A 25,876-nucleotide genomic window follows, 5' to 3' on the forward strand; every position below is an offset into this window, starting at 1 on the left:
TCCAAAATTATCTAAATAAGAATCGAAGATCTCATTAATAAAAGTTCGATAATAAAAAGACAGTTGGAAATGGAGTTCGTATGTAGAAGTTATGAATTTTACACATTCGTTAACAGTGTAATCTTCTCAGACTATTAAATTTAAAAATAGTAGAGAATTAGTCGAAGGGGTCAAAAGGAAAGTTGTAGATCTTGTCAATACCTATGCGTGGATATATACAACGTCAAAAACGGAGCTCGTATACGAAAGTTATGAATTTTTTGATTTGAATGATCTTCCTTCGGACCCGGGGGATAGGCCAAAGATTACATCTTATAATCCTAATCAAAGGGATGAAATAAGGAGGGCATATTTGATTAAAGGGCCTTGTCATCCAAAGGGGCATAGTTTTGAATATACATTATTTAGTAATAAGCCAAGACGTTTTGTTGTGCAATGGTTTACTGATTTTCCATGGTTAGAGTATAGCAAAAAAATAAGAAGGCATATTGTTTTTGTTGCTATTTGTTTGGAGATATGGTAGGGAACAAGGTGGAAGAGATGCATTTATAATCGAAGGCTTTGACAATTGGAGTAAAAAAGGCTCATTCCGGAAACATATGGGTAATATTCAAAGTTATCACCATAAGGCCCAAGAAAAGTGTGATTAGCTATTGAGAAAAAACCAATCTATTGGTAAACTCTTGCATAAGAAAACAAAACTTGAGAAAAGTAATTATGAAATTCGATTACGTGCTACAATCCGTAGTTGTAGATTTTTATTGAAAAATGCATTACCATTTCGTGGACATGATGAGACGGAAAAGTCTAATAATAAAGGACTTTTCATTGAAGTATTTCTTTGATTAGAGAAGATAATGAGAAGATTTTTTTAAAGTTACTTTAGAAAATGCTCCAAAAAAATGAAAAGTTGACTTCTCCCACGATTCAAAAAGATATTGTCGATTGATTTCCAAAAGAGATAATCAAGTCTATTTGTGATGAAATTGGTAAAGATGTGTTTGCTATTTTAGTTGATGAGTCTAGTGATGTTTCCAAAAAAGAACAAATGGGTATAGTTTTGAGATATGTTGATAGACTAGGGATTGTAAAGGAAAGATTTATTGGAATTATTCACGTGTTGGATACATCTTCTTTGACTCTTAAAGCCGCCATTGATACCGTATTTTCCAACAATAACTTGAGTATAACACAGGTGAGAAATCATAAAATATTTGTTCCTTTAAATTTTAATACGATATTAGTTTTATTTTTATTTCTTATAGTTTTTTTATTAATTTTTTTTAAATATATAGGTGAGGGGACAAGATTATGATGGAGCAAGTAATATGAGTGGTGCATTCAACGGTTTGAAATCTTTGATTTTAAATGAAAACAGTTCTGCACATTATATACATTCTTTTGCACACCAACTTCAATTAGTGGTTGTGGCGGTTGCAAAGAAACATGATGATGTTGATGAATTCTTTGAACAACTAGCTTTGGTGGTTACTGTCATTTGTGGTTCTTGTAAGAGAAAAGATATGATACGAGAGATGTAAAAAGAAAGAGTGGTAGCTGAAATTGGTATTGGTGAAACAGAAACATGAAAAGGGTTGAATCAAGAGATTTCTCTTGTTCGAGCTAGAGATACTAGATGGGGTTCATATTTTAGAACAATTGTAAGTTTCGTGAATTTGTTTGCAGAAGTTGTTGCGGTACTTAAATACGTCAAAGAGGAGGGGTCTACTTTATCTAACCGTAATCAAGCAAAGGGTATTTTGTCATATTTCAAGACACTTGATTTCGTGTTTCTTTTACACTTGATATTGGAAATTCTATGTCTCACGGATACCTTGTCAAATCATCTTAAAAAAAAAGATCAAAATATTTTGGAAGCGACTTCGTTAGTAAGAGGGGCAAAGAAAGCATTGCTAGTTTTTAGAAAAAATGATGGGTTTCCACAAATTTGGAAGAAGGTATGTGCTTTTTGTGAAAAACATAGTATTGGAATTGTGGACATGTCGGGATATTATGTTACCCCACGCAAGCGTAGGACCAATAAGACTAATCAACATTATTTTGAAGTTGTGATTTTTTAACATAATTTTAGATATGCAAATTCAAGAATTTGGGGATAGATTTAGTGAAGTTGGCACGGAGTTGATGGAGAACATGGCGGCATTGAGTCCTTGTGAATCATTTTCTAGTTTTGATAAAACAAAGTTGTTAAAGCTAAGCGAAATATACAAAAACGATTTGATGATTTAGAAAGGGCTCAACTTAATGGACAACTTGATATCTATTATCACTCTTTGCTCCATGATGAGAGATTTTTCAACTTGAAGGGAATTGCAAACCGGAAAGCATCTCTATTTTCCTTTGGTTTATAGATTATTAAAACTAGCTTTGGTTTTGCCCGACGCAACCGCAACCGTTGAACGGTGTTTTTCTACAATGAAGTTCTTGAAGACCGATTTGCATAATAGAATAGGTGACAATTTTATGAATAGTGCTTTGATTTGTAGTGTATAAAAACAAGCACTAGAGAATGTTAAGACTGAAAATGTAATTACTCGCTTTCGTAAAATGAAAGATCGAAGAGGTGAACTTTAAAATGTAATTTTGTTATGGAAATTGAACTTTATATCTAATGAAATTGCGGTTTTTATTTTTTTTTCCTTATTGTATATTACACAATTTTTTTTGGGATACCCCTTAAGTTTGACCCTGGCTCCGCCACTGCAGCAGCTGCCGACGTTCATGCCGCCCTCCAGCGCTATCGTTGTTTCCTTTGTCGGTGACGACAAGGACCACCAGCGGGTTCCGTTCCTCTGTTGTTGTTGTTGTTGTTCGAGGTCGCCATGCCCTTTCTCCATTTCGTCGATCGATAACCCTGCAGTCGTTGGCGCCGCCATTGTCTTGGTGAAGTTCTACCGGCGTCAGCACCGCTGCTGCCCGCCATTTCGTGCCATTGCCATTGTCGTACGCCATTAGGTGGGTGGTGGTGTTCCTGTCCCGGGCAAAAAGTAGGTGTTTGTGTGTGTTTCTGCTGTTGGTGTGTGCGTGTTTCAGTTTGTGGGCATTTGTTTGCTAGGCCGGACTTCACGAGAAAGGCCACCACCACCACCGTGAGGTGGTGGCTGTCACCTCCAACCACCGCCTGCCGCCACAAGGGTGGCTGAGTGTGTGTGTGTGTGTGTGTTCATTTGGATATTGTTGTATAATTGTATTTAGTGGCCGGAGTAATCAAGGAAATTCATAACCACCACCGTGAGCCATTATTAACCACCACTACCCGAGGTGGTAGTGGGTGGTGCCCAACTTAATTAACAATTAATTAACCTAAAAGTTTAAACAAATGGACTAATTGGATCGCGATTAGGTTGGAAACCCTAATTAGGGTTTAGAAAACCCTAATTTTTGGATATGTTAATTTGGAATTGTCGAGACCCGAATGTTTGGACCATTGGATTAGAATTATGAATTAATCCTGACCACATTGTATGTTTGACCTAGTAGAGTGATGGAATTAATGGATTAAGTCCTTAATGGGTTAAGTAAGAACACTTAACCCTAATCGTCATTTTCTGTGAAAACCCCAATTTTGCTTGGGCCTTGAGTTGGGCCTTTCTATTGGGCTTTGGTGATTGGGCTATTGATGGGCCATCCAATAATAAGTATATGAACTAGAATATTTGGATGAGCTTTAGGGTAAGGCCCATGTGAGGGGTTTGGGCTCAATTTGGAAAATTAGGCCATAGATGGGCCATAACTGGGCCTTGATGATTATGAGACATTGGACCATTGGAATGCCAAGTGTTGGGAATAGAATAAATGGTTGAGCCTTAGCTTAAGACCATGTAAAGGTTTGGGCCCAATTTGAAAAATTGGCATATGTTGGGCTTTGGTTCATTGTTTGACTTGTGGGCCGTTGGATTGGGCCTTGGGCTTGAATAGAGCTAAGTTGGGGGTAAAGTAGTATTTTACCCTAAGCATGGACTTATGTTATGTGTTGGAACCCAATTATTAATTGGGTGTTATTTTGACGTTGACAGTTCGGGAATCTGTCATCCAACAGCTAGAGTTTTTGTCAGTGGGACTTCAACAGTGTGAGGTGAGTTACCTTTCCGGTAGAAGTGGTTCGAAGACACCAATACCGAGCCACTAGTACTTGTTTATAGGTAGATGATTGTCTGTGTGATAATTGTTTGGTATGCCACTATCTGTTATGTTTATGTGCTAATATGATATGATATGCTATGTATTTATGTGGTAGTGGTAGGGGTGAAATAGTCTCCGGGTACCGGTTGAAAGAGACCGAAGGGGTAGGCCAACACCCATATATGCTAGGCAGTATGTGATTTATGTGTATATGCTAGGGTATTATGTGGTGGTGGTAGGGGTGAAATAGTCCCCGATTACCGGTTGAAAAGAGATCGAAGAGGTAGGCCAACACCCAGATATGCTAGGTAGTTACCGGTTGAAAGAGACCGAAGGGGTAGGCCAACACCCATATATACTTAGGCGGTTATCAGTTGAAAGAGACCGAAGGGGTAGGCCAACACTCCGATATGCTAGGCAGTATGTGTATTGTATGGTATGTGGTATGATGGGGGAACTCACCAAGCTTCATGCTTACGGTTTTCAGTTTTGGTTTCAGGTACTTCTTCTTCAAAAGGAAAGGAGTCGGCATGATTGTAACGCATCACACTATGTTTTCCGCACATGAGTTCTTTGGGATTATACTCTGATATTGTTTCATTATGACATGTTTTGATTATTGACATATTGGTTTTGATATGGAATGACACTATGAATGTTTTTATACTATTGGTTTTATAATAACTTAATTAAAAATGAAATTTTTAGTCTTGAATTTTGGGATGTTACAGTATAGATGGCGACCAGTGACTAATCTAAACAAGTCATGTGGAAACACCGACAGACTCATAACTTGTAGGTGATGAGTTATGAGTTCAGGCGATGTAGTAACTACGTATTCATGCGATGATACTCTAACCCTTACTGGATACATATTGGGGGAGTAATCCATGAATCAGTAATGTCTATGTGATGTAGACGATGATCCTTAGGAACAAACATATAAAGAAATGCGATGTTAGGTAAATACGATGTAGGAGATGAGAATTAGGATAAATCTTTAGGGACGAATAAATAAAGAAAATGAGGATGGATAATCGGGTTAATTGTTTGACATGAAATATGTGAGAAACAAATTAACTATATTATTATGGGTTGAAAACCCTATGTACTCACTAGGTTTTCCAACTTGACCCACTCGGTTTGTTGTATCACATGTAGCGATATTAAAGATACATTCTGACGAGAGATTCAAAGAGTTTTAAGCCACCGATTTAATTACTGTAAGACTTGTAATATTTCGTTAAACTTATGTTTCTGTATTGACGATGACATCCTAATGTTTTAAATAAAAATTCATTTATTCGGAGATGCTTTGATAACATCTTTATCATATTTCTGGGAACAAATTTCGCAATACTATTTTTCGAAAAAGGATACACTTATTTTTAAATAAGCATAAACAAATCAGTCTTCTTTGGCTGTGAAAATAAAGATGTCACATAAGTATACAATGCTCACTTAATAGAATGCTAGTTTCTAATATATTGTATTAATAGTTAGTAATTACTAATAACTCCTGCTTTTATATTATACTATTAAAATGTATTACATATTCTTTTGGTGCTCTGTTATTCATGTTCATTTTATTTTCTTTAGAACAATATTAATGTCCATCTTATGCATCGATATCAAACCAACACAATTTTAATCAGATATTTAAATGATGAATAAATTACAATGATCACCATACATATACACTTGATGACATAGATCAAAAGTGGATTAAAAATGGTGTTCAATCTAACCTTATACATGTCAATTTTTAATTGGTCCAACCATAATCTTTATCAAGGCCATAACCTTATACATGTCAATTTTTATTTGGTCCAACCATAGTCTTTATCAAGGCCAGTTCTTTATGAAACATAAATATATTTCAATTTTCATGTTCTTGAATTTAGGACAATGATATAAATACCATCAACTTTATTTTGCAGAATTTTGCTACACAAAGTTTGTATATAAAACACATAGTACCTAAAGACTCTCACTGAAACAATGTATCATTTATAATAACGCTCATAAAATGAGTTAGTTCATGAAACGCCTTATGTGTTAAGCCTTTATAGAAGACAAGACATGCTAGCATTCAATTGGTTCTTATGTGTTATATTGAAATTTGTCCATCATGAACAAAAAACTTTAATATGATAAACCTAATTCAAGAGACCAAGCATTAACAAAGTAAAAAGAATTAAGTGTTCAAATCAAACAAAACATAAATTACTATTTTAAAAACAAGTCAAAACAACAATCCTACGAATTCAACCAAAAAGTGTGCAAGTGAAAAGATTCCACCAATTCACAAATAAATTGCTAAAAATGTCAAAATACATGAAGAATATTTGTAGTAACACCAGGATATCACGTCCGATGAAGAGTTGATTATCGCAACCACGTTGTTGTTTCTCGAGCTATTCGAAGAGGAAGACGCCATTTTGGAGTTATCGATTTAGAATTTCCAATGTTTGTGTTGCTCCTAAATGGGGAACATTTTTTATTTAGGGTTTCAAAGTGAATCTTATTTATTAAGCTTTAAAGTTTGAAGACACATTGGAAAATACGCGGTCTAAACCGCTTCCACATTGGCTATATCATATCCCTTATAACCGGTGAACTTGGATAAAAGTGCATCTATTCCCCTTTTAACACATAAATTTATAGTTTAGGGATAAAACTCATTGTTCATTAAGCAACAGTAACATTAACATTTACCAATTCTAGGTTTTTTATTGTAAGGGTTAGTACTGTCAAAAAGTCCAAATATACATTCAGATCCGTGCCACGTTGTTGTTGTTTCTCGAGCTATTCGAAGAATATTTGTAGTAACACAAGGATATCACGGCTAAACCGCCCAGGGCCTCCAAATTTATAGGGCCCAATTTTATATACCTTATTATGTTAGTTTAGAAAAAAAACCTTGATATATCATGTATAGCGGTTGGGAAGAGAAAAGAAAGAAAATAGAGCCAAAACAAAATCAAGAAGACTAAGGAACATGCAATTCTTCTTGAATAATCATTGCAATAGATCTCTCACCATCATTAATCGAAGAACTCTATGAATAGATTCTGATTTTTTTAATAGTAAGAAACACATCGATTCTAATTTTTTCATGCAACCTTCTGATTTCAATCTTTCTTAATATATCGATTCTGATAGTCTATTTCACGCATCCTTAAAAAATCGATCCTATATTTGTGTTAATCTGATTTTAACTAGCCACACTAATATTGATTTATGATTTTTCTGATTTGTGCTAATTTGATTTATGACTCGTTTTTTTTGTTTTTTTTTTTATTCGTGTAAATTTCGTCATTGTTTTCTCTTTAATGTTAGTTGTCTAATAAAAAGTTAATTTATGTGTTTTCTTTTTTACTTTATGTAGATAATTTAAAGCTTCAACATCACAAGTTTTGAAATCGTTGTTGTTGGAGCAAATGATTTAGAATTTTTTATCCTTGTTGTCAAAAAACAATTTGACATCACAATTTTCACATCTAGGTCTTTTCATTTTCTTTACTTTTCTTGTTTATATAAATGGCATTGTTCTATAAGATTAAAATAATAACATGTTGCCTAGAAACTAGAAAGTATTTTATCTAGTAGTGAGAAAATGGGAAAAAAACCCAGAACAACAATACTATTACAAAAGCAATCTATGGACAAATTATAACAAAGAGCTGCATTTAAAAAACATAAACAAAAAAGATGTTATCCTTTACAAGTTATTTTTAGTGTAAGGGCCTCAAATCTCTTTGGACCGGCCTGTATACATTGATATCTTTTATGAAAAATCCATCCCCTTAAATAAAATAAAGGAATGAACTTGTACAAGAGAAGTTTCCATAATGCTATCGTATTTCATGTTCTACATGTTATGAATATGAGTCGTATAATTTAGTAATTTACAATAATGCAACGAAACTGTTATTTCATATAAATATTTACAGTCAAATTTTCTCATTCACAGTTGCATTTTCCCATATTCTTCTTCCAAAATCACACGCTCATTTTTCCCTTTCCCCAAAAACTAGAACAATGCAATTGATTCCCTTCATGATGAATTCACTCATGTTTTAACATAAATCAATGGTTGTATGGTATCATAATATTCAAACGAAACTATCATTAAACAACACATCATCTTCACCCCCCAAAACCAAAATAAAAATAAAAATAAAAACCATTCCAAAAAAGATGATCAACCTATATAGAAGTTATCCTCGATTTATGTCGCACATCTTCTCCAGACAACAACCTTCGTTTCTTGGAACCATATCCATGGTACTGGTATATAACACTCTGAAGACATTGTCTTAAATATGACACGTCATATGTCTCCAAGAATTTCAAATCTGTGTCTCTTGATTTTATGCCTGCATAAACCTTGTACTCATCCATTACCGATGATAAGCACCAGTTTTGCACCTTTCGTAGGGACCCCACAAGACACCCTGTCCGATGCTGTCATCATAATACAATCATTATTATTTGGGATTTTTAAATTAATTTATACATGAATAAATGAAAATCAAAAGATATTGCTATTTATTGCATACCTTTCCTCGTTTGCAATGTATTAGAACAGGATGGATTCTCACATCTGCAAAAGAAAACATGCAAGTAATTTACAAGATTGGTATTTTTTTTCTGTAGAGAATTTAGAAAAATTACACAAATGGTCCTTTTGGTTGGTAGAAAATACCAATGCAAGTCCTTTTGAAGAATTTTTAAAATGATCGGTCCTTTTTAGGTTTAAAACACATATGATTGGTCCTTGTGGTCAGCAAAAAGGACCCATTGCGTACGTTTTAAACCTGAAAAGGACCAGTAATGTTAAAGATTCCTCAAAACGATATGGAGTTGTATTTTCTACAAACCACAAGGACCATTTGTGTAATTTTATCTAGAAATTAACGACTGTAGTAGATTGTTTGGGTTCATGATTGGATACCGATTAAGACTTTGAGAGCCTCTGTGATAATGTTAGTAAGAACGTCTACGGAAGGCTCCTGCGTGTTTAAATCATACAAAAAACAAATATTAGAAGAGATTGTATAACGATCTTTGATCGAAATCACAAATTTGCATCAGAATCAATGAAGAATGAAATTGAAAATTGAGAAGGAGAGATTAGAGAAATTACCCTGGTGCCATCAATTCCAAATTGAAAGAGTCGAATATTATGAGCTTTTAGGAATTCTAAATTTTCTGTAGGATAGGGTTCGGGGCACAAATATCTACACCCATAAAAAGAACAGATTGATCATTAATTGAACCAAAATTGAAACGATAAACATGGTAATTGAATCAAAAAGCGGAAAAACCTTACATGATGGATCGAAGCTGTAGGGTCTCGAGAAAGGGGAAATTCGAAGGTTGAGGGAATCCAGATCTGTATACTCGATCTTCAACATTAGCAAAATTAATAGGTGGAACGAAAGGTTCCCCTGCACAAGCACCAGCATCATCACCGTCGCCGCCACAACCGTCGTTCTCCGTCGTTTCATTCGCGCCACCACACTCCATGTTCATCAAATTCAAACCCATCATTAATTTCGTTGAATCAAGGGGAAAAAAAGATAATATGAATCAACGCATGATTGCGATTGGGGGTGTAAAGATTGAAGGAAACGTGCATCGACCCCGTCTCTCTTACCCCCCCAAAAATATAAGTTTAGGTTTTGTTTCCTTTTTAAATTACGAATTTTTGGAAATCATCTTATGAGTTTGTGATTCAAGAGAACGGTTCGTTAGGATTCTATCTCGCCCACATAGGGTGGCGTGGACGTATTGTGCTTTAAAGGATTGTACTTTATGCTGTATTTGTTGTACGTTGTAATTGATGTTGTATGTCGTGCATGTGATGTTGTATGTTGAATTTAAGGAGGACTCTGGTGGCCACGCCCATAAGTTTTGACTTGATCTCAACACATTCCAAACTTGGAAATATCTGACTTGTTTGACAAAAAAGATTTGTCATGTCATTCTAGAACAATAAAAATAAATATTTTTTTTAGAACACGTTATAGTAAAAAAAATCATGTTTACATGCATAAAAGTGTACGATTTTATTATTTATTTATTTATGTTTAACAACAGCTAGTTTTCAAGTATTTAAATAATGATGAGCTAAATCATACAAAAATCGTTTGATAGATTTTTATGTGAAAAATATAAAAATGTATAATGACTTGAGGGTGTAATAAAATTTTGATTTTTGCATGTATTTAGTTATTCATTTTTATACATTGTACAAATAATGAATATATTTGGTCGAAAAATATCATTTTAACCGGCATTTATGGATTTATACGATTACCATTTGATGTGAAATTTTATATCATTTTTTATTTGAATTTTTGGGTGAAATAGCTTGTATAAATGTAATAACTAATTTTATTTTGTATATATTTAATCATGATAAGACTTTGTTCGAGGGGGTCATTCTCCACATAATTTTTCAAAGAGGAAGGGAAGAGATGGAACAATTTTATGATAATCCATTCAAAAGCAACTTACAAACTAAGATAATGAAAGGGAGCTAAAATGTTTCCACAAAACTAGGAACTGATAGTGGATAATTATTCTAGCTAAAATGTTTCCACAAAACTAGGAACTGATAGTGGATAATTATTCTTATAAACTGGTGGATACATAGGTGTTGTTTGTTTTTTTTGAGACAAAATGTCTGCAGTTTGCAGACCACATCTGTAGATCTCTGCAGCAGAAGAGGTGGACCAAATGTCTGCAGTCTGAAAAAAGAAGACTATTTGTTTTTTTAATATCTGCAGGCTACTAAAATAAACTAAAATATAAATAAAGTGATTTTTTAAATATATTTATGACTTTGTTATAAATAATTAACAAATCTAAATTAACTTTTATGTATTATTGTATAAAAAGTAAAAATAAAAATGCTATAAATTGACGTATATATTTGATAAAAACCAACAATTTTGATCGCAAAGTTATGCCTAAATATTCTAATTAGAAATCAAAGAATTTGATATATAAATGAAAGGAAATAAACTTCGATTTTTTCAATTATATCAATTAAAAACGTGCCATAAATATTTTTTCTATTAAATAATGTTTTATAATATTTTGCATAAAAATATAAGAATATATAATTTTTTTTTTCATATTTATACTTCAACGACCATTATTATAATAAACTTTTATTTATAAATTTGTCAAAAAATATCATGATTGTATTGTCAAACATTTTTTTAAGTATTGTCAATTTTTTTTCAAAATTTTTATCAATAATAGAGTTGGAATAAATATAAATTCAAAAAAAAAAAAAAAGTCTATGTGGATTTTTAGGCTAGAAGATGTCTGAAGATGTTAGAAGACTCTGGTCCACATATGCACCAAAAAGAGGACGCGCAAACATTTTTAGGTCTGCAGTCTTCATAAAAACAAACAGTCTGCGAATGCTAATGTCTGCGCGTGGTCTGCGCCTGTTAGGTGCATTTCATGCATTCATTTTGTAGTTTTAGTTCATAAAAGTGCATTGCATTTAGGTTTAAACTCATGCATTTTGCATATTTTTCGGGATTTTTCATGATGCAATTCCATTCACACACTTTTATGATATTTCAGGGACTTTTTGAAGGTTGGAAATCGCTGGAGAAAGTTTAAAAGAATTGGAGACAGAGTTACAGAAGTTTGGAGCTCAGAAGAAGGAGAATGTAGAATTTGGCATCTCAGAAGTTTACACGGCCGTGTAAATGGCACCCTTTAATTTACACGGGCCGTGTAAACGTACATGCAAGGGCAGTCTACTTCGATAACCTTGAAAGTTTAAGCATTCTACTTCTATTGTTTACACGGCCGTGTAAATGGTACCCTTTAATTTACACGGGCCGTGTAAACGTCTCGACAGTTTTAAAGAGGTTTTGTATTCTTATAATAGGACAATCAGTTTTGTGACGGGTTAGGCAGGATTTTGGGAGAGAGGAAGGCGATATTGCAAGTAGATTAACACTTGGAAACACTTTAATTTCCTTTTTGTAAGTCAATTTGAAGTTTAAACTTGTTTGATTTGTAGTTCAACCTAGATATGTGTGGTTGATTTCATTATCATTTCCGAATCTGAATTCTTACGTATGTGTTGTTAGGTTGTAACTTGAATTTTAATTGTGTTTAACATCTAGTAATCTTTGATTTGATCTTAATCATATGTTTGGTTGGTTCTCTTTTTCACTTGATCAATGAATTAGGGTTCTAGTCAATCTAGTTAATCAAATTATGAAATTCGTATATGTTTTATGATTTGATGTTAGTAACACACACTTACTTGGTTGTAATTAGATCAAAATTAGTGTAATCAAAGATTAAAATGTTTATATTCCCAAGCTTAAGAGGAATGTTAAACATTGTTGGTAATTATTGCAAGAACTTAATGTCATTTAATGATTTGATGCAAGACCTTATTTGAATTGAATGAATTAAATGAAGTTTTATTTGAAGAGCTTGTTTTGAATAAAATATTTTTGCCAATTTGGATATTAGAGTTTATTAATATCCAACTTACCAACCTAGATTGAACATGAGTTATAATCATATTACATCTTTCAACATAATACATGTGTAAGAGTCAGAATCGGAAATGTACTTCTTTTATTGCATTTGTTATCAATCTTTCTTATTTATGAAGTTTAATTCAAGCTCAAACACAATCCCCCATTTTAATATTATTTGTATTATGTGTGAAAATATGGCAAGATAAGAAGTCCTGTATTCCTGTGGACCGACCCTGCTTACTCTATACTATTTTTAGTATTAGAAATAGAAGTGATTTGAGTTTTATTAATATTATTTTATCCCATCATTTGTTGGTTTGACCACCAAACAAATTGGCGCCGTTGCCGGGGATACGGTAGTACTAATTGTTTATGCCAAGATCTTTTCGCACAGGTACACCTTTACCAGTTGATTTGGAGATAGAAAAATCTGCTAAACAGAGAAGGAAGCAAGCCAGACTTTTAAAGAAACAACAACAATCCGGAGCTTCTTCATCAAATCTATCAACTACATCCTCTCCAACATCCAAAAGTATCACCCCACCATCTTCACCTACTTCTACCATGGCAGACAACCATGGAGGAAATCAAAATCCTCCACATCCACCACCTGAACAAACCTTTAGACAATGGGCCACTCAAGATGTCACCCAACAACCTTTGTGCATAAATTACCCTGCATCAATCAACTTTGAACTCAAGTCTGGACTCATCCATTTGTTACCCTTATTCTGTGGTCTTAAGAATGAAGACCCACATAAATTCCTTAAGGAATTTCATGTTGTTTGTGTGGGTATGAAGCCACATGAAGTCACAGAAGATCAAATCAAGTTAAGGGCATTTCCCTTTGCTTTACAAGATTCAGCCAAGGAGTGGTTGTATGACTTACCACCGGGGTCAGTCACAACATGGAATGAACTTGCAAGGATGTTTCTGGATAAATATTTTCCCGAAATGAGAGCTTCAGCTTTACGTAGAGAGATAATTGGCATCAAGCAACAAAAGAGAGAAGCCTTGCATACTTATTGGGAACGGTTCAAGAAATTGTGCTCAAGATGTCCACAACATGGGATTACAGAATATCAGTTGCTGCAGTATTTTTGTGAAGGAATGTCATCTTGGGATAGGAGATTACTCAATGCATCAAGTGGTGGATCTATAGCTGATAAGACTCCAACAGAAATCAGAGTTCTTATAAAAAACATGGCAGAAGAGTCCAAGCATACAATCCAAGAAGAAGAGTGGTACAGTGATGCACCAAGGGGGGTGAAAGAAATTTCTACTCCAAAAATTGAAAGTCAACTTTCTGAGTTGACTAAGGTAGTAATGATGCTTGCAAAAGACAAGGGCGTGCAACCACCAACAGTTAGACCTTGTGGCATTTGTACACAAGTTGGACATCCCACTGACATGTGCCCCATGTTACAAGAAGATGTAGAGCCAGTTCAAGCTATGGGATTTTCAAGTGAACAACAAGGAAACTTCCAGCCAAGAAGCAATCCAAATTGGCATCAACCTAATACCAATTTTCAGCCTAGACCACCACCTTATCAACCAAGACCCCCATTTCAAAATCAAATGCATCACTAACAAAGTTATCAGCCACATTTCCAGCCAACTCAACCTCCTCATCAATCTCAATATCAACCTCAAAACATGCATCAAGGAAGTAGTTCAAGTGGATTGGGAATGTCTTTGGAAGACATTGTTAAGAGTTTAGCCACAAGTACTTAAACCTTTCAAAATGAGACCAAAGCGAGCATCTAAGACTTTGGAGCAACAAATGACTCAACTCGCCACTTCTGTGAGTAAATTGGAGTCACAAGGCAAACTACCCGCGCAAACCGAGAAGAATCCAAAACATAGTGCATGTGTCATCACTTTGAGGAATGGCAAAGAATATGAAGGTCCAAAGATGGTTGAAGAAGAAGAAAAGATGGAGCTAGAGAAAGAAGAAGAAAAGTCAAAAACACCTTCCAAGCAAGTTCCTATTGAAGCAAAAGTCACTCCTCCTCCATTTCCTTCAAGATTAAACAAATCAAAGCGTGAAAGTGAAGACAATGAAATCATGGAGATGTTCAGGAAGGTAGAGGTAAATATTCCTCTTATTGATGCCATCAAACAAGTCCCTAGGTATGCAAAATTCCTTAAGGAATTATGTACATCTAAGAAAAAACTGAAAGGGAATGAAACTGTCAAAGTAGGAGAAAATGTGTCTGTAGTGTTACAAAAAAGATTACCTCAAAAATGTAAGGATCCGGGTGTTTTCACGGTTCCTTGCAAATTAGGTAATCTTCATGTTCCACGAGCTATGCTAGACCTTGGAGCTTCTATCAATGTTTTGCCATTTTCCATCTTTAAAACTTTAAATATTGGCACATTGAAGAAGACCGGGGTAATCATTCAATTGGCTGATAGATCTTTAGTACATCCAAAAGGTGTGCTAGAAGATGTGTTAGTCCAAGTGAATGAACTAGTGTTTCCAGCAGATTTTTATGTATTTGATATGGATGATGATGACTCACCAAATTTGAGTTCAATTCTTCTAGGAAGACCCTTTTTGAAAACAGCTAGGACAAAAATTGATGTTTATGATGGTACATTGTCCATGGAATTTGATGGGGAGGTGATAAATTTCAATATTTATGATGCTATGAGATATCCAAGTGATATTTCATCTTTGAATTTTGTGGATGTCATTGAACCATTGACAAAGGAGTGTTTTGATTTGTCTAATCTTGATGTGTTAGCTCTCATTTTAGAGAAGAATCTTCAAAAGGAAAGAGTGGAAAAACTTGCCAATCAATTTACAATTGATAAAGAGATTATGGAGGTTGTGTCTTGCATGGATGAGAAGAAGAAAATGAGGTTTGATGTTCCAAAGCTGAAAATACCAATGTCTAATGAGAAACTTGTTCCTTCTATTGTGCAGGCACCGGAATTGGAGCTAAAAACTTTACCCGAGCATCTCAAGTATGCATATCTTGGAGACAAGGAAACTTTGCCAGTGATCATTTCCACCAAGTTGTCAAAAAAAGAAGAGGAAGAACTTGTCACCACTTTGAAGGAATATAAGGAAGCAATTGGGTGGACTATAGCCGACATCAAAGGGCTAAGTCCTTCGCTTTGCATGCACAAAATCCTTATGGAAGAAGATTACAAGCCTTCCTGAGAAGCTCAAAGGCGTCTGAATCCTCCAATGATGGAGGTTGTAAAAAAGGAGATTTTGAAGTTGTTGAATGCGGGAATGATTTACCCTATATCAGATAGTAAATGGGTAAGTCCGGTCCAAGTTGTGCCGAAGAAGACAGGTATTACCGTTACAAAGAATGACCAAGGTGAGTTAGTCCCCACCCGTGTGCAAAACGGGTGGAGAGTTTGCATTGATTATAGACGGCTCAATTCCTCAACCCGGAAAGACCATTTCCCACTTCCCTTCATTGATCAAATGTTGGAAAGGTTAGCGGGAAAAACACATTATTGTTGCTTGGATGGATATTCCGGTTTCCATCAAATACTCGTTGCACCAGAGGACCAAGAAAAAACTACTTTCACATGTCCCTTCGGAACATTTGCATATAGGCGAATGCCTTTTGGGCTTTGCAATGCTCCAGCCACTTTTCAAAGGTGCATGGTAAGTATTTTTTTCAGAATTTGTTGAGGAAATCATTGAAGTTTTTATGGACGACTTCACAGTTTATGGTAATTCTTTTCATGAGTGTTTGGGTAATTTGAAAAAGATTTTGCAAAGATGTATTGAGACCAATCTTGTTTTGAATTATGAAAAGTGTCACTTTATGGTTGACAAAGGTCTCATACTAGGTCATATTGTGTCTTCTAAGGGTCTAGAAGTGGACAAAGCAAAAATAGATGTCATAAAATCTTTACCTTATCCCACTTGTGTTCGTGAGGTGCGCTCATTTCTTGGTTATGCAGGATTTTATAGAAGGTTTATCAAAGATTTTTCCAAGATATCTCGTCCCATGTGTGAGCTCCTACAAAAAGATGCAGAATTCGAGTTTTCCAAACAGTGCAAGCAAGCTTTTGATCAGTTGAAAGAGTTGTTGATAACAACACCAATACTTCAATCACCGGATTGGAGTTTGCCTTTTGAAATCATGTGTGATGGCAGTAATCATGCAGTTGGTGCAGTGTTAGGGCAAAGAAAAGACCGTGTTCCTAATGTCATTTACTATGCCTCAAAAACACTTGATAGTGCACAAGCCAACTATTCAACAACTGAAAAGAATTGCTATCTATTGTTTTTGCTTTAGACAAATTTCGTCAATATCTGCTAGGTTCTAAAGTCATTGTTTATTCTGATCATGCAGCTATTAGGTATTTACTTGCAAAGAAGGATTCGAAGCCTAGACTCATTCGATGGGTATTACTCTTGCAAGAGTTTGACATTGAAATCAAAGACAAGAGCGGAAAGTCAAATCTTGTAGCTGATCATCTTAGCAGGATTGTTTCTCCCGATGACTCAACTCCCATTCATGATGCATTTCCCGATGAAAACCTGTTTTCAGCAAAAGTTGCCCCATGGTATGCCGATATTGTGAACTACATTGTCACAAATCAATTTCCACCAGATTTGACTCGATGGCAAAAAGACAAGATCAAGAAAGAAGCCAAGAGGTATGTTTGGGATGAGCCATATTTGTGGAAATATCGTGCTGATCAAATGATTAGACGATGTGTGGATCAATATGAGGTATCTTCTATCTTAACATTTTGTCACTCTTATGCTTGCGGAGGACATTTTGGTCCTCAAAGGACTGCAAGAAAAGTTTTAGAGAGTGGATTTTACTGGCCAAGTATTTTCCATGACTCTTATGTTTTTTGTTCAAGCTGTGATAAATGTCAACGAATGGGCTTTTTAAGCTCAAAGAATCAAATGCCCCTAAACCCCATATTAGTTTGTGAAATTTTTGATGTTTGGGGCATTGATTTTATGGGACCTTTTCCATCATCTTCGGGTTTTATTTATATTCTTTTGGCTGTGGACTATGTTTCCAAGTGGGTGGAAGCAAAGGCTACCCGTACTAACGATTCAAAAGTTGTGATAGATTTCTTGAAGGCTAACATTTTTTCCAAATTTGGTGTTCCAAAGGCCTTGATCAGTGATCGTGGTACACATTTTTGTAATCGTATACTCGGGAGTGTTTTGAAGAAATATGGTGTCACTCATAAAGTTTCCACAGCATACCACCCACAAACAAATGGACAAGCTGAGGTGAGCAATTGACAAATCAAGGGCATTTTGGAGAAAACCGTGAATACAACAAGGAAAGATTGGAGTACACGCCTTGATGATGCTTTGTGGGCGTACCGCACTGCATACAAAACTCCAATTGGAATGTCTCCATACCGTATTGTTTTTGGAAAGCCGTGTCGATTACCCGTTGAGTTGGAACATAGGGCCTATTGGGCGATCAAACAGTTCAACATGGATTTAAGTGAATCGGGAAAGAAGAGGAAGCTGGACATACAAGAACTTGAGGAAATCCGCAATGAAGCGTATGAGAATGAGGTTCTTTATAAGGAAAAGACCAGAGCATTCCATGACAAGATGATTACACGCAAGGTATTTCACAAAGGTCAAAAGGTACTACTTTACCATTCGCGTTTTAAATTGATTCCTGGTAAATTAAGGTCCCGTTGGGTGGGACCATTTGTTGTCACTAATGTTTTTGAGCATGGTGCAATAGAAATCACAAGTGAGAAAACCGGGAAGATTTTTAAGGTAAATGGTCACCGTTTGAAACCTTATTATGAAGGATTTCAAGTCAAGAATGAAGAAGTGGAGGAAGTAATGGATCCAAAATATGAAAATTGACAAATAGTTGGGGTCCAAGTCGAGCCAACGACATTAAAAGGGGCGGCTAACCGGGAGGCAACCCGGGGGTATTTTTGTCATTTTGTATATTTTCATTGTATTTTCTTTGTTTTCAAACTTCCAAGTTGTTTTTCATACTAAAAGAGGGTTAAAAATCATTTTTCGGGCAGTAGAGGTTTAGCGGGTTACAATTTCAAAAAGTGAAAAAAAATCAATTTTTTTGGCCTTCTCAGAGGTTTACACGGCCGTGTAAACTTATGCCTTTCATTTACACGGGCTGTGTAAACGATTAAACACGGTTTGTATGATTCAGGGATTTACACGGCCGTGTAAATTCTCCCCTTTGATTTACACGGGCCGTGTAAACGCAAAAACAGGGCTGAATGATTTTAAGGTCAAATCTCGATTTTTCTAACTCATTCTTCACTGAATACCTGCGATTCCCTCTCTCCTTACTGCCCCTTTCGAAAAAACCCTTCCAAATACTAAATCTTCCTCAATTTTGCATCAAAAATCAAGCTCCAAGGTATGAAATTCTTCTCTTTTCTTCATCTTCTTTATCTTTCATATTTATTTCAACTTCTCATGGCCGATTTTGGGGTTTTTGAGCAAAACCCTAGAATTTTTGAACTTCAAAATTTCGACCTAATACTTGAAATTTCTTGTAGGATAAGCTTGGGGATAGCTTGGGGAAGCATTGGATATCATCTTACCACCATTATCAAGCACAAATTGGTATAATTGTTCCAAACTCTTACTTTGTGCATTTAGATAGAACCACATTTCTTTTTTGGGTGATTTTTTGGTGAGACTTGCTAGTTCTTGTGCTTCAATTGCCTTAATTGTGTGCAATTCTTTGTTGATTCATTTGGGTAATGGCTTCCCGGGGTAAAAGACCTAGAATTGGAACTTCACAAGATGAACAAGACCCCATGGACAACCCTTATGAATTTGGTCTAATTTTTGAGACCAATAGACAGGAGATATTGTATGCAAATCTTGTTACAAGAACAATGGGTGCTCAGAAATTTGTGGACATCCAAGCCCTCAAAGATTTACATATCTATAAGGGTGTCCACAAACTCTTTAAAAACATAGGATGGGAGGGTCTTTTGAATCTTCATGCAGTTAGTTACCAAACACCGATGTTGGAACTTTTGTCTTCCATTACCTTTGACTATCAAACTCATCTCCTAACTTTCCGTTTGCTCAATTAAACCCATCAGTTTCATGCTGACATTCTCTGTGATATGATTGGTGCTCCCAAAGCAAAAATGGATGTATACACCGCAAAGGGAAGAAAAAATATCATTTTTGAGCAAAACTGTACAAATTTTTGGAGAAGCATTTCTTGTGAGTACGATTATCAGTCAGGCACAGCCAAAGCCTCTAGCATTATCCATCCGGTCTTGAAAGTCGCCCACCGGATCATTGCTTCTCTCTTATTCCCTCAAGAAGAGATTAGCAAGGCTAATAAGAAAGAGCTAGAAGTCTTGTGGTGTATGATTCATAAGCCTGCTGAAGTCCCTCATTTTGGGTGTTGGGTTATTCAAAAAATGCTCAGAAGTGCTACGAGCAATCGTGGGCAGCTACATTGTGGAGGCATGGTTTCTGTTATTGCTGAGCATCTTGGCCTCCATTTACCCAACAACCCAACAAACATAGTCATGGGCCATACTCGTCTATCCATTGATGTTATGGAAACAATGCATCTCTTCCATCGCCTTCCCACTGGGGATGTTCATTGGACAGTAGATGGGAAAGAGTATCTACGCATAGACAGTAGAAACAAGAAGATACTCAATTTAGCCAATGACATTCCATCAACCACTTGGAAGCTCAGATCCAATTTAGGTGTTACAGTAGATCATAGTCCTCCACCCTCTCCTCCTCCTGCTCCTACTGCTGGTGCCTCTAGTTCATCTTGCCCCACTTCTTCTTCTGAACACAATCTTTATATGGGTGAGTTTGCACGTTTGAACCACCGTTACACCAGTATACAGCAGGAAGTCGGAGAAATTTATACGGGTGTCGCTGAAATCACTTCTGATTTTCAAGACTACCGTAACTTGCAAGAAGAGCATTGGGCCCAACAAGAGTTGCGGTGGGCTGAACAGGATCAAAGATGGGCCGCTCAAGAGCAACACAACCACAACATTCATCACCTGCTGAGCGATATCCATAGAGTTCTTGTCCTCCCCACACAGCTGCAGCCACCATCAACATCTCAACCCCAATGGCCGCCCTACTATCCTGCAGATTATCCTTCACAGTTCCCTCCATCTCAACCGCCCGGTCCTCAATAGGACAGCTATGCCTCTCTCCAAGCATCGAGGACGATGCTTATTTTAAGCTTGGGGAGGGGCACCCATCCATGCATTATCCCGTTGCATGTAAATTTTGTACATATTGCATTGCATTGCATTATTTTTTTTTGTCATTTTTGTTTTAGAAAATTTTTCAAAAACCAAAAAGATTTTCTTTCTACTCTATTTTTATTATACTTTTTGCATTTTGCATCTAAATTTTTTGTATTTTCTTTATATATATATATATATATATATATATATATATATATATATATATATATATATATATATATATATATATATTAAAAAAAAATCCAATCCCAGGCAATCGAATCTTTTCAAAACAGTTGAGCTGGTAAGTAAGTCATGTGCCTTGAGATTGACTTGCTCTTTTTATTGAAAAATTTAAAAAGTAAGTTAATCGCATACGAACACACCTCCCGAAGCTACTCATGCAAAACAGAAAATGAGAAGATTGTCAACACTAGAGCATAACAGCGGGTATGAGTCGATTCTTTGGGACATATGACCGGTCTTATGCGTAGTAATGCTCAATTGAACTTAAAATGCCAAATTCAAAAGTTCATAAAAAGAATGCAAAATCTCAATGTCCCGCCTTCCAGCGCTCTTAAAAGTCCTTTCTACTTATTCCCTTTTATATACCCTGCTTGAGGACATAGCTTTCAACTATACTTACGGGTTTTTGCATGTTAACATTTAGTTCCCCGAAAAATGTCTAGAAGTCACTCACGGTAATAGACCGTGAGATGTCCCATAACAGAAAAGTCAAGGACGAAAATATAAAGAAATCGGCCGAATCAATAAATAAATTAAGAGTTATGTGTTAACTTAGTTATTTGTATAATAGATCTTATGTAAAAAAAAACTATTATTAAGTTAATCTGTGACCTTTGGGATTCGAATAAGTAAACTCTGAAGGGTGTTCTACACCTAATCACCTAAAGCTAAATTGTTTGGGATAGATTGGGTTGAAAGTTCGCTACACGGGTTCCATAGAAAGTCATGAACTTAATAATAGCAAATAAAGCTAATCTGTGGCCTTTGAGGTTCGGGCAAGTAAACCCGAGGGATCTCTTCAAATCTAGCACACTAAGGTCATTTGATTTGGATGTGTTGGTTGGAAGCCCGTTACACGGATTTCAAAGAAAGCCATGAGCTTTATTTGTAAAAAAAAATGTAATTAGGAAGTTTGTATATAGTTATGTTTATTGTTTAATTAGATATAGTGTTTAGGAAAATTACTTGGCTGTTAAAAGATTCCCTTGGACTTGGATTTGAATTTATGACATTGGACTGAATGTTAATTACTTCGACTGGTGTAAGTGGTTTGAAGTTTGTAACCAATCTGGATAAATATTAGGGAATTTTTAGAAAATATTTTTCAGAAAAAGATTGTTGTTAACCAACAAATAGCTGGAATCGGACATTGTTATATTTTATGAAACAAAGATGGTTGAACATGTTTTGTCACATATAATTTCACGAGAGTAAGACCATAATTTGTTTCAAGAATTGACTTGATGATATCGAAAAAGAATAAGTGTTGTGATCTTTAATTCTGTTGAGTTGTACTAGGGAGTGGCTAAAGTCTTGTCTCTATTATCATATAATATTTTGAGATTAAAGCCAAGTTAACTCAAGGCATGACAGGTACATTCTCAACTATGGTACAAAACAGGGTAATTGGGTTGGATCTTTTCATGTTTGTTTTAATTTCATGCATTAAGTTTTAACTTTAATTTCTTTTCTTCTATTTTATTTTATTTTCTCCGGTTTAAATTCCTTGTTCTTTCTTGAGGACAAGAAAGGTTCAAGCTTGGGGAGATTTGTTAGGTGCATTTCATGCATTCATTTTGTAGTTTTAGTTCATAAAAGTGCATTGCATTTAGGTTTAAACTCATGCATTTTGCATATTTTTCAGGATTTTTCATGATGCAATTCCATTCACACACTTTTATGATATTTCAGGGACTTTTTGAAGGTTGGAAATCGCTGGAGAAAGTTTAAAAGAATTGGAGACAGAGTTACAGAAGTTTGGAGCTCAGAAGAAGGAGAATGTAGAACTTAGCATCTCAGAAGTTTACACGGCCGTGTAAATGGCACCCTTAAATTTACACGGGCCGTGTAAACGTACATGCAAGGGCAGTCTACTTCGATAACCTTGAAAGTTTAAGCATTCTACTTCTATTGTTTACACGGCCGTGTAAATGGTACCCTTTAATTTACACGGGCCGTGTAAACGTCTCGGCAGTTTTAAAGAGGTTTTGTCTTCTTATAATAGGACAATCAGTTTTGTGACGGGTTAGGCAGGATTTTGGGAGAGAGGATGGCGATATTGCAAGTAGATTAACACTTGGAAACACTTTAATTTCCTTTTTGTAAGTCAATTTGAAGTTTAAACTTGTTTGATTTGTAGTTCAACCTAGATATGTGTGGTTGATTTCATTATCATTTCCGAATCTGAATTCTTACGTATGTGTTGTTAGGTTGTAACTTGAATTTTACTTGTGTTTAACATCTAGTAATCTTTGATTTGATCTTAATCATATGTTTGGTTGGTTCTCTTTTTCACTTGATCAATGAATTAGGGTTCTAGTCAATCTAGTTAATCAAATTATGAAATTCGTATATGTTTTATGATTTGATGTTAGTAACACACACTTACTTGGTTGTAATTAGATCAAAATTAATGTAATCAAAGATTAAAATGTTTATATTCCCAAGCTTAAGAGGAATGTTAAACATTGTTGGTAATTATTGCAAGAACTTAATGTCATTTAATGATTTGATGCAAGACCTTATTTGAATTGAATCAATTAAATGAAGTTTTATTTGAAGAGCTTGTTTTGAATAAAATATTTTTGCCAATTTGGATATTAGAGTTTATTAATATCCAACTTACCAACCTAGATTGAACATGAGTTATAATCATATTACATCTTTCAACATAATACATGTGTAAGAGTCAGAATCAGAAATGTACTTCTTTTATTGCATTTGTTATCAATCTTTCTTATTTATGAAGTTTAATTCAAGCTCAAACACAATCCCCCATTTTAATATTATTTGTATTATGTGTGAAAATATGGCAAGATAAGAAGTCCTGTATTCCTGTGGACCGACCCTGCTTACTCTATACTATTTTTAGTATTAGAAATAGAAGTGATTTGAGTTTTATTAATATTATTTTATCCCATCATTTGTTGGTTTGACCACCAAACAGCGTCGCGCAGACAGAAGAGGCCTAGAAGATCTGCAGAAAAAAAAACAAACAACACCTTATTCTTATAAACTAGTGGGTCGTACGTGGGTCGTACCCATATGTAACGCTTGATCCAAGTATGAATTAATTCTAATTATTTTTAAATACTGGAAGGGACTCGACGAGTTGGGAGGCTCCAACTCGACGAGTAGAAAGCTTTCCAGCCACGTAGATTGAAGGATCTACTCGACGAGTTGGGGAGCCCCAACTCGACAAGTTGACGCTGGAAAAGAAAACCATAATTTTCGGGCATTGCACCCTATATAAAGAACATTAACTCCTAGGGCTGTCCTCCTTACCAGCCCCCTTGCCCACAGAAAACCCTAGAATCACTTTCATTCTTGTTCATTGAGTCTTGTGAGTGTTTGAGTGATTTTTTGAGATCTTTGAAGGAGGTTTTGAAGAGAGAAGTATCAAGCTTGAAGGAGTGAGCTTGGATCCAGAAACTCTACATGAAAGGCTGCATCTTGGAGGTATAAAGTCACAACCTTGATATGTAGCATTTTAGATCTCATTCCTTGTAGTTTTGGCTTGGTTTTGGGATTTTGGTTTGGATGTCCAAAGAAAAGAGGTTTCCAGAGGTTGAGGGTGTAGATATGGCCTCTATAAGACCTCTGAAGGATTAAACTTGTAAACTTTAATAGCCTCCATGTCCCATTCATGTAATATGTCCAGTATGAAGCCTAAAATGGACCTTGGAGAGTGTTTCAAGCATGCATGGATGTAAAGTTAGAAACTTTACGTGATTTGCCCATATTTGGACATCAGATCTGTGTTTTGGGTCGATGGGATGAGAGTTTAAGGACTTAATGAGTCAAGACCTTCCTTAAAGGAACTAGGGTTTAAGTTTAGAGCTTATTGGATGATCCTTGGGGGTAAAGTTGGAAACTTTACCCTTCTAGACATCTCTAGGGCCGGGAATATGAAGTTTGGAACCTTTGGATTCAAGAAAAAGGGCTTAATGCATTAAGTGGGCTGACAGACTGAAGAACTCGACGAGTTCATAGGGGAACTCGATGAGTTGGGTTGTGATATCGCGATTTTGACTTTAGGGTGGACTTGACGAGTTAGGCCAACTTGGAGCATTGACTTTGATTTTGACCTGGACCAGGATTGACTTTTAAGGGTTTGAAGGATTGAGTTGTATCTAAGGAGTTGTTTATTATTAGGGGGTGGCAGAGATGATACTCAGAGTTTATACCTACTCAACTACAGTTCGCATTTGAGGTGAGTCTCCTCACCATACCAATGGGTCGAAGGTACCAAGGCCGACCCATTCAGTTAGTTGTGATGATTATTGTGGAATCATTGGAAAATGGAGAAACTCGACGAGTTATAGGAAAACTCGACAAGTTGGGTCATGATATCGCGATTCTGACTTTAGGGTGGACTCGACAAGTTAGGCCAACTTGGAACATTGACTTTGACTTTGACCTGGACCAGGATTGACTTTTAAGGGTTTGAAGGATTGAGTTGTATCTAAGGAGTTGTTTTTGATTAGGGGGTGGCCGAGATGATACTCAAATTTTAGACCTACTCAGCTATAGTTTGCATTTGAGGTGAGTCTCCTCACCATACCAATGGGTCGATGGCACCAAGGCCGGCCCATTCAGTTAGTTGTGATGATTATTGTGGAATCATTATGGATATGTCTAGTATGTATGTATGTATGTGAATGTGTTAGTACCTTTTTGGTTAGATATGCAAAGACCTCGGGAGGAGCCCATGAGAGCTGGATGTCAGACCATATGGGGGAGCCCATGAC

The 25,876-nt window shown here is 35.7% G+C and overlaps 2 protein-coding genes across 2 annotated transcripts; one reads left to right on the forward strand and one right to left on the reverse strand.

Moving 5' to 3' along the window:
- The first annotated feature begins 1,048 nt into the window (after positions 1-1,048).
- Positions 1,049-2,250, forward strand: LOC145075760 (uncharacterized). The gene is made up of 4 exons (XM_079021884.1): positions 1,049-1,195; positions 1,296-1,503; positions 1,687-1,755; positions 2,093-2,250. Exons 1-4 carry the CDS (start codon positions 1,049-1,051, stop codon positions 2,248-2,250), a joined length of 582 nt encoding a protein of 193 aa, XP_078878010.1.
- Positions 2,251-8,167: 5,917 nt separating this feature from the next.
- LOC145075127 (inositol diphosphatase DSP3-like) lies at positions 8,168-9,839 on the reverse strand. Its single transcript, XM_079021425.1, has 5 exons — positions 9,482-9,839; positions 9,296-9,389; positions 9,104-9,161; positions 8,709-8,752; positions 8,168-8,613 (listed from the first exon to the last, which is right to left on the reverse strand). Exons 1-5 carry the CDS (start codon positions 9,700-9,702, stop codon positions 8,356-8,358), a joined length of 675 nt encoding a protein of 224 aa, XP_078877551.1. The 5' UTR covers positions 9,703-9,839; the 3' UTR covers positions 8,168-8,355.
- Between the last annotated feature and the right edge of the window lie 16,037 nt (positions 9,840-25,876).

This window comes from Lactuca serriola, chromosome 9, assembly GCF_051521515.1.
Source record: "Lactuca serriola cultivar US96UC23 chromosome 9, Lser_US96UC23_V15, whole genome shotgun sequence".
In the NCBI taxonomy this organism is placed as follows: Eukaryota; Viridiplantae; Streptophyta; class Magnoliopsida; order Asterales; family Asteraceae; genus Lactuca; species Lactuca serriola.

Excerpts from the sequence above, each read along its gene's own strand:
- LOC145075760 (XM_079021884.1), top strand. The coding sequence starts at position 1,049 with ATGGGTATAGTTTTGAGATATGTTGATAGACTAGGGATTGTAAAGGAA. Across the intron at positions 1,196-1,295 it reads ATAACTTGAGTATAACACAG|GTGAGGGGACAAGATTATGA; the intron begins GTGAGAAATCAT and ends TTAAATATATAG. Across the intron at positions 1,504-1,686 it reads GGTGGTTACTGTCATTTGTG|AAGTTGTTGCGGTACTTAAA; the intron begins GTTCTTGTAAGA and ends ATTTGTTTGCAG.
- LOC145075127 (XM_079021425.1), bottom strand. The coding sequence starts at position 9,702 with ATGATGGGTTTGAATTTGATGAACATGGAGTGTGGTGGCGCGAATGAA. Across the intron at positions 9,390-9,481 it reads CTACAGCTTCGATCCATCAT|ATATTTGTGCCCCGAACCCT; the intron begins GTAAGGTTTTTC and ends TTATGGGTGTAG. Across the intron at positions 8,614-8,708 it reads TACATTGCAAACGAGGAAAG|CATCGGACAGGGTGTCTTGT; the intron begins GTATGCAATAAA and ends TTATGATGACAG.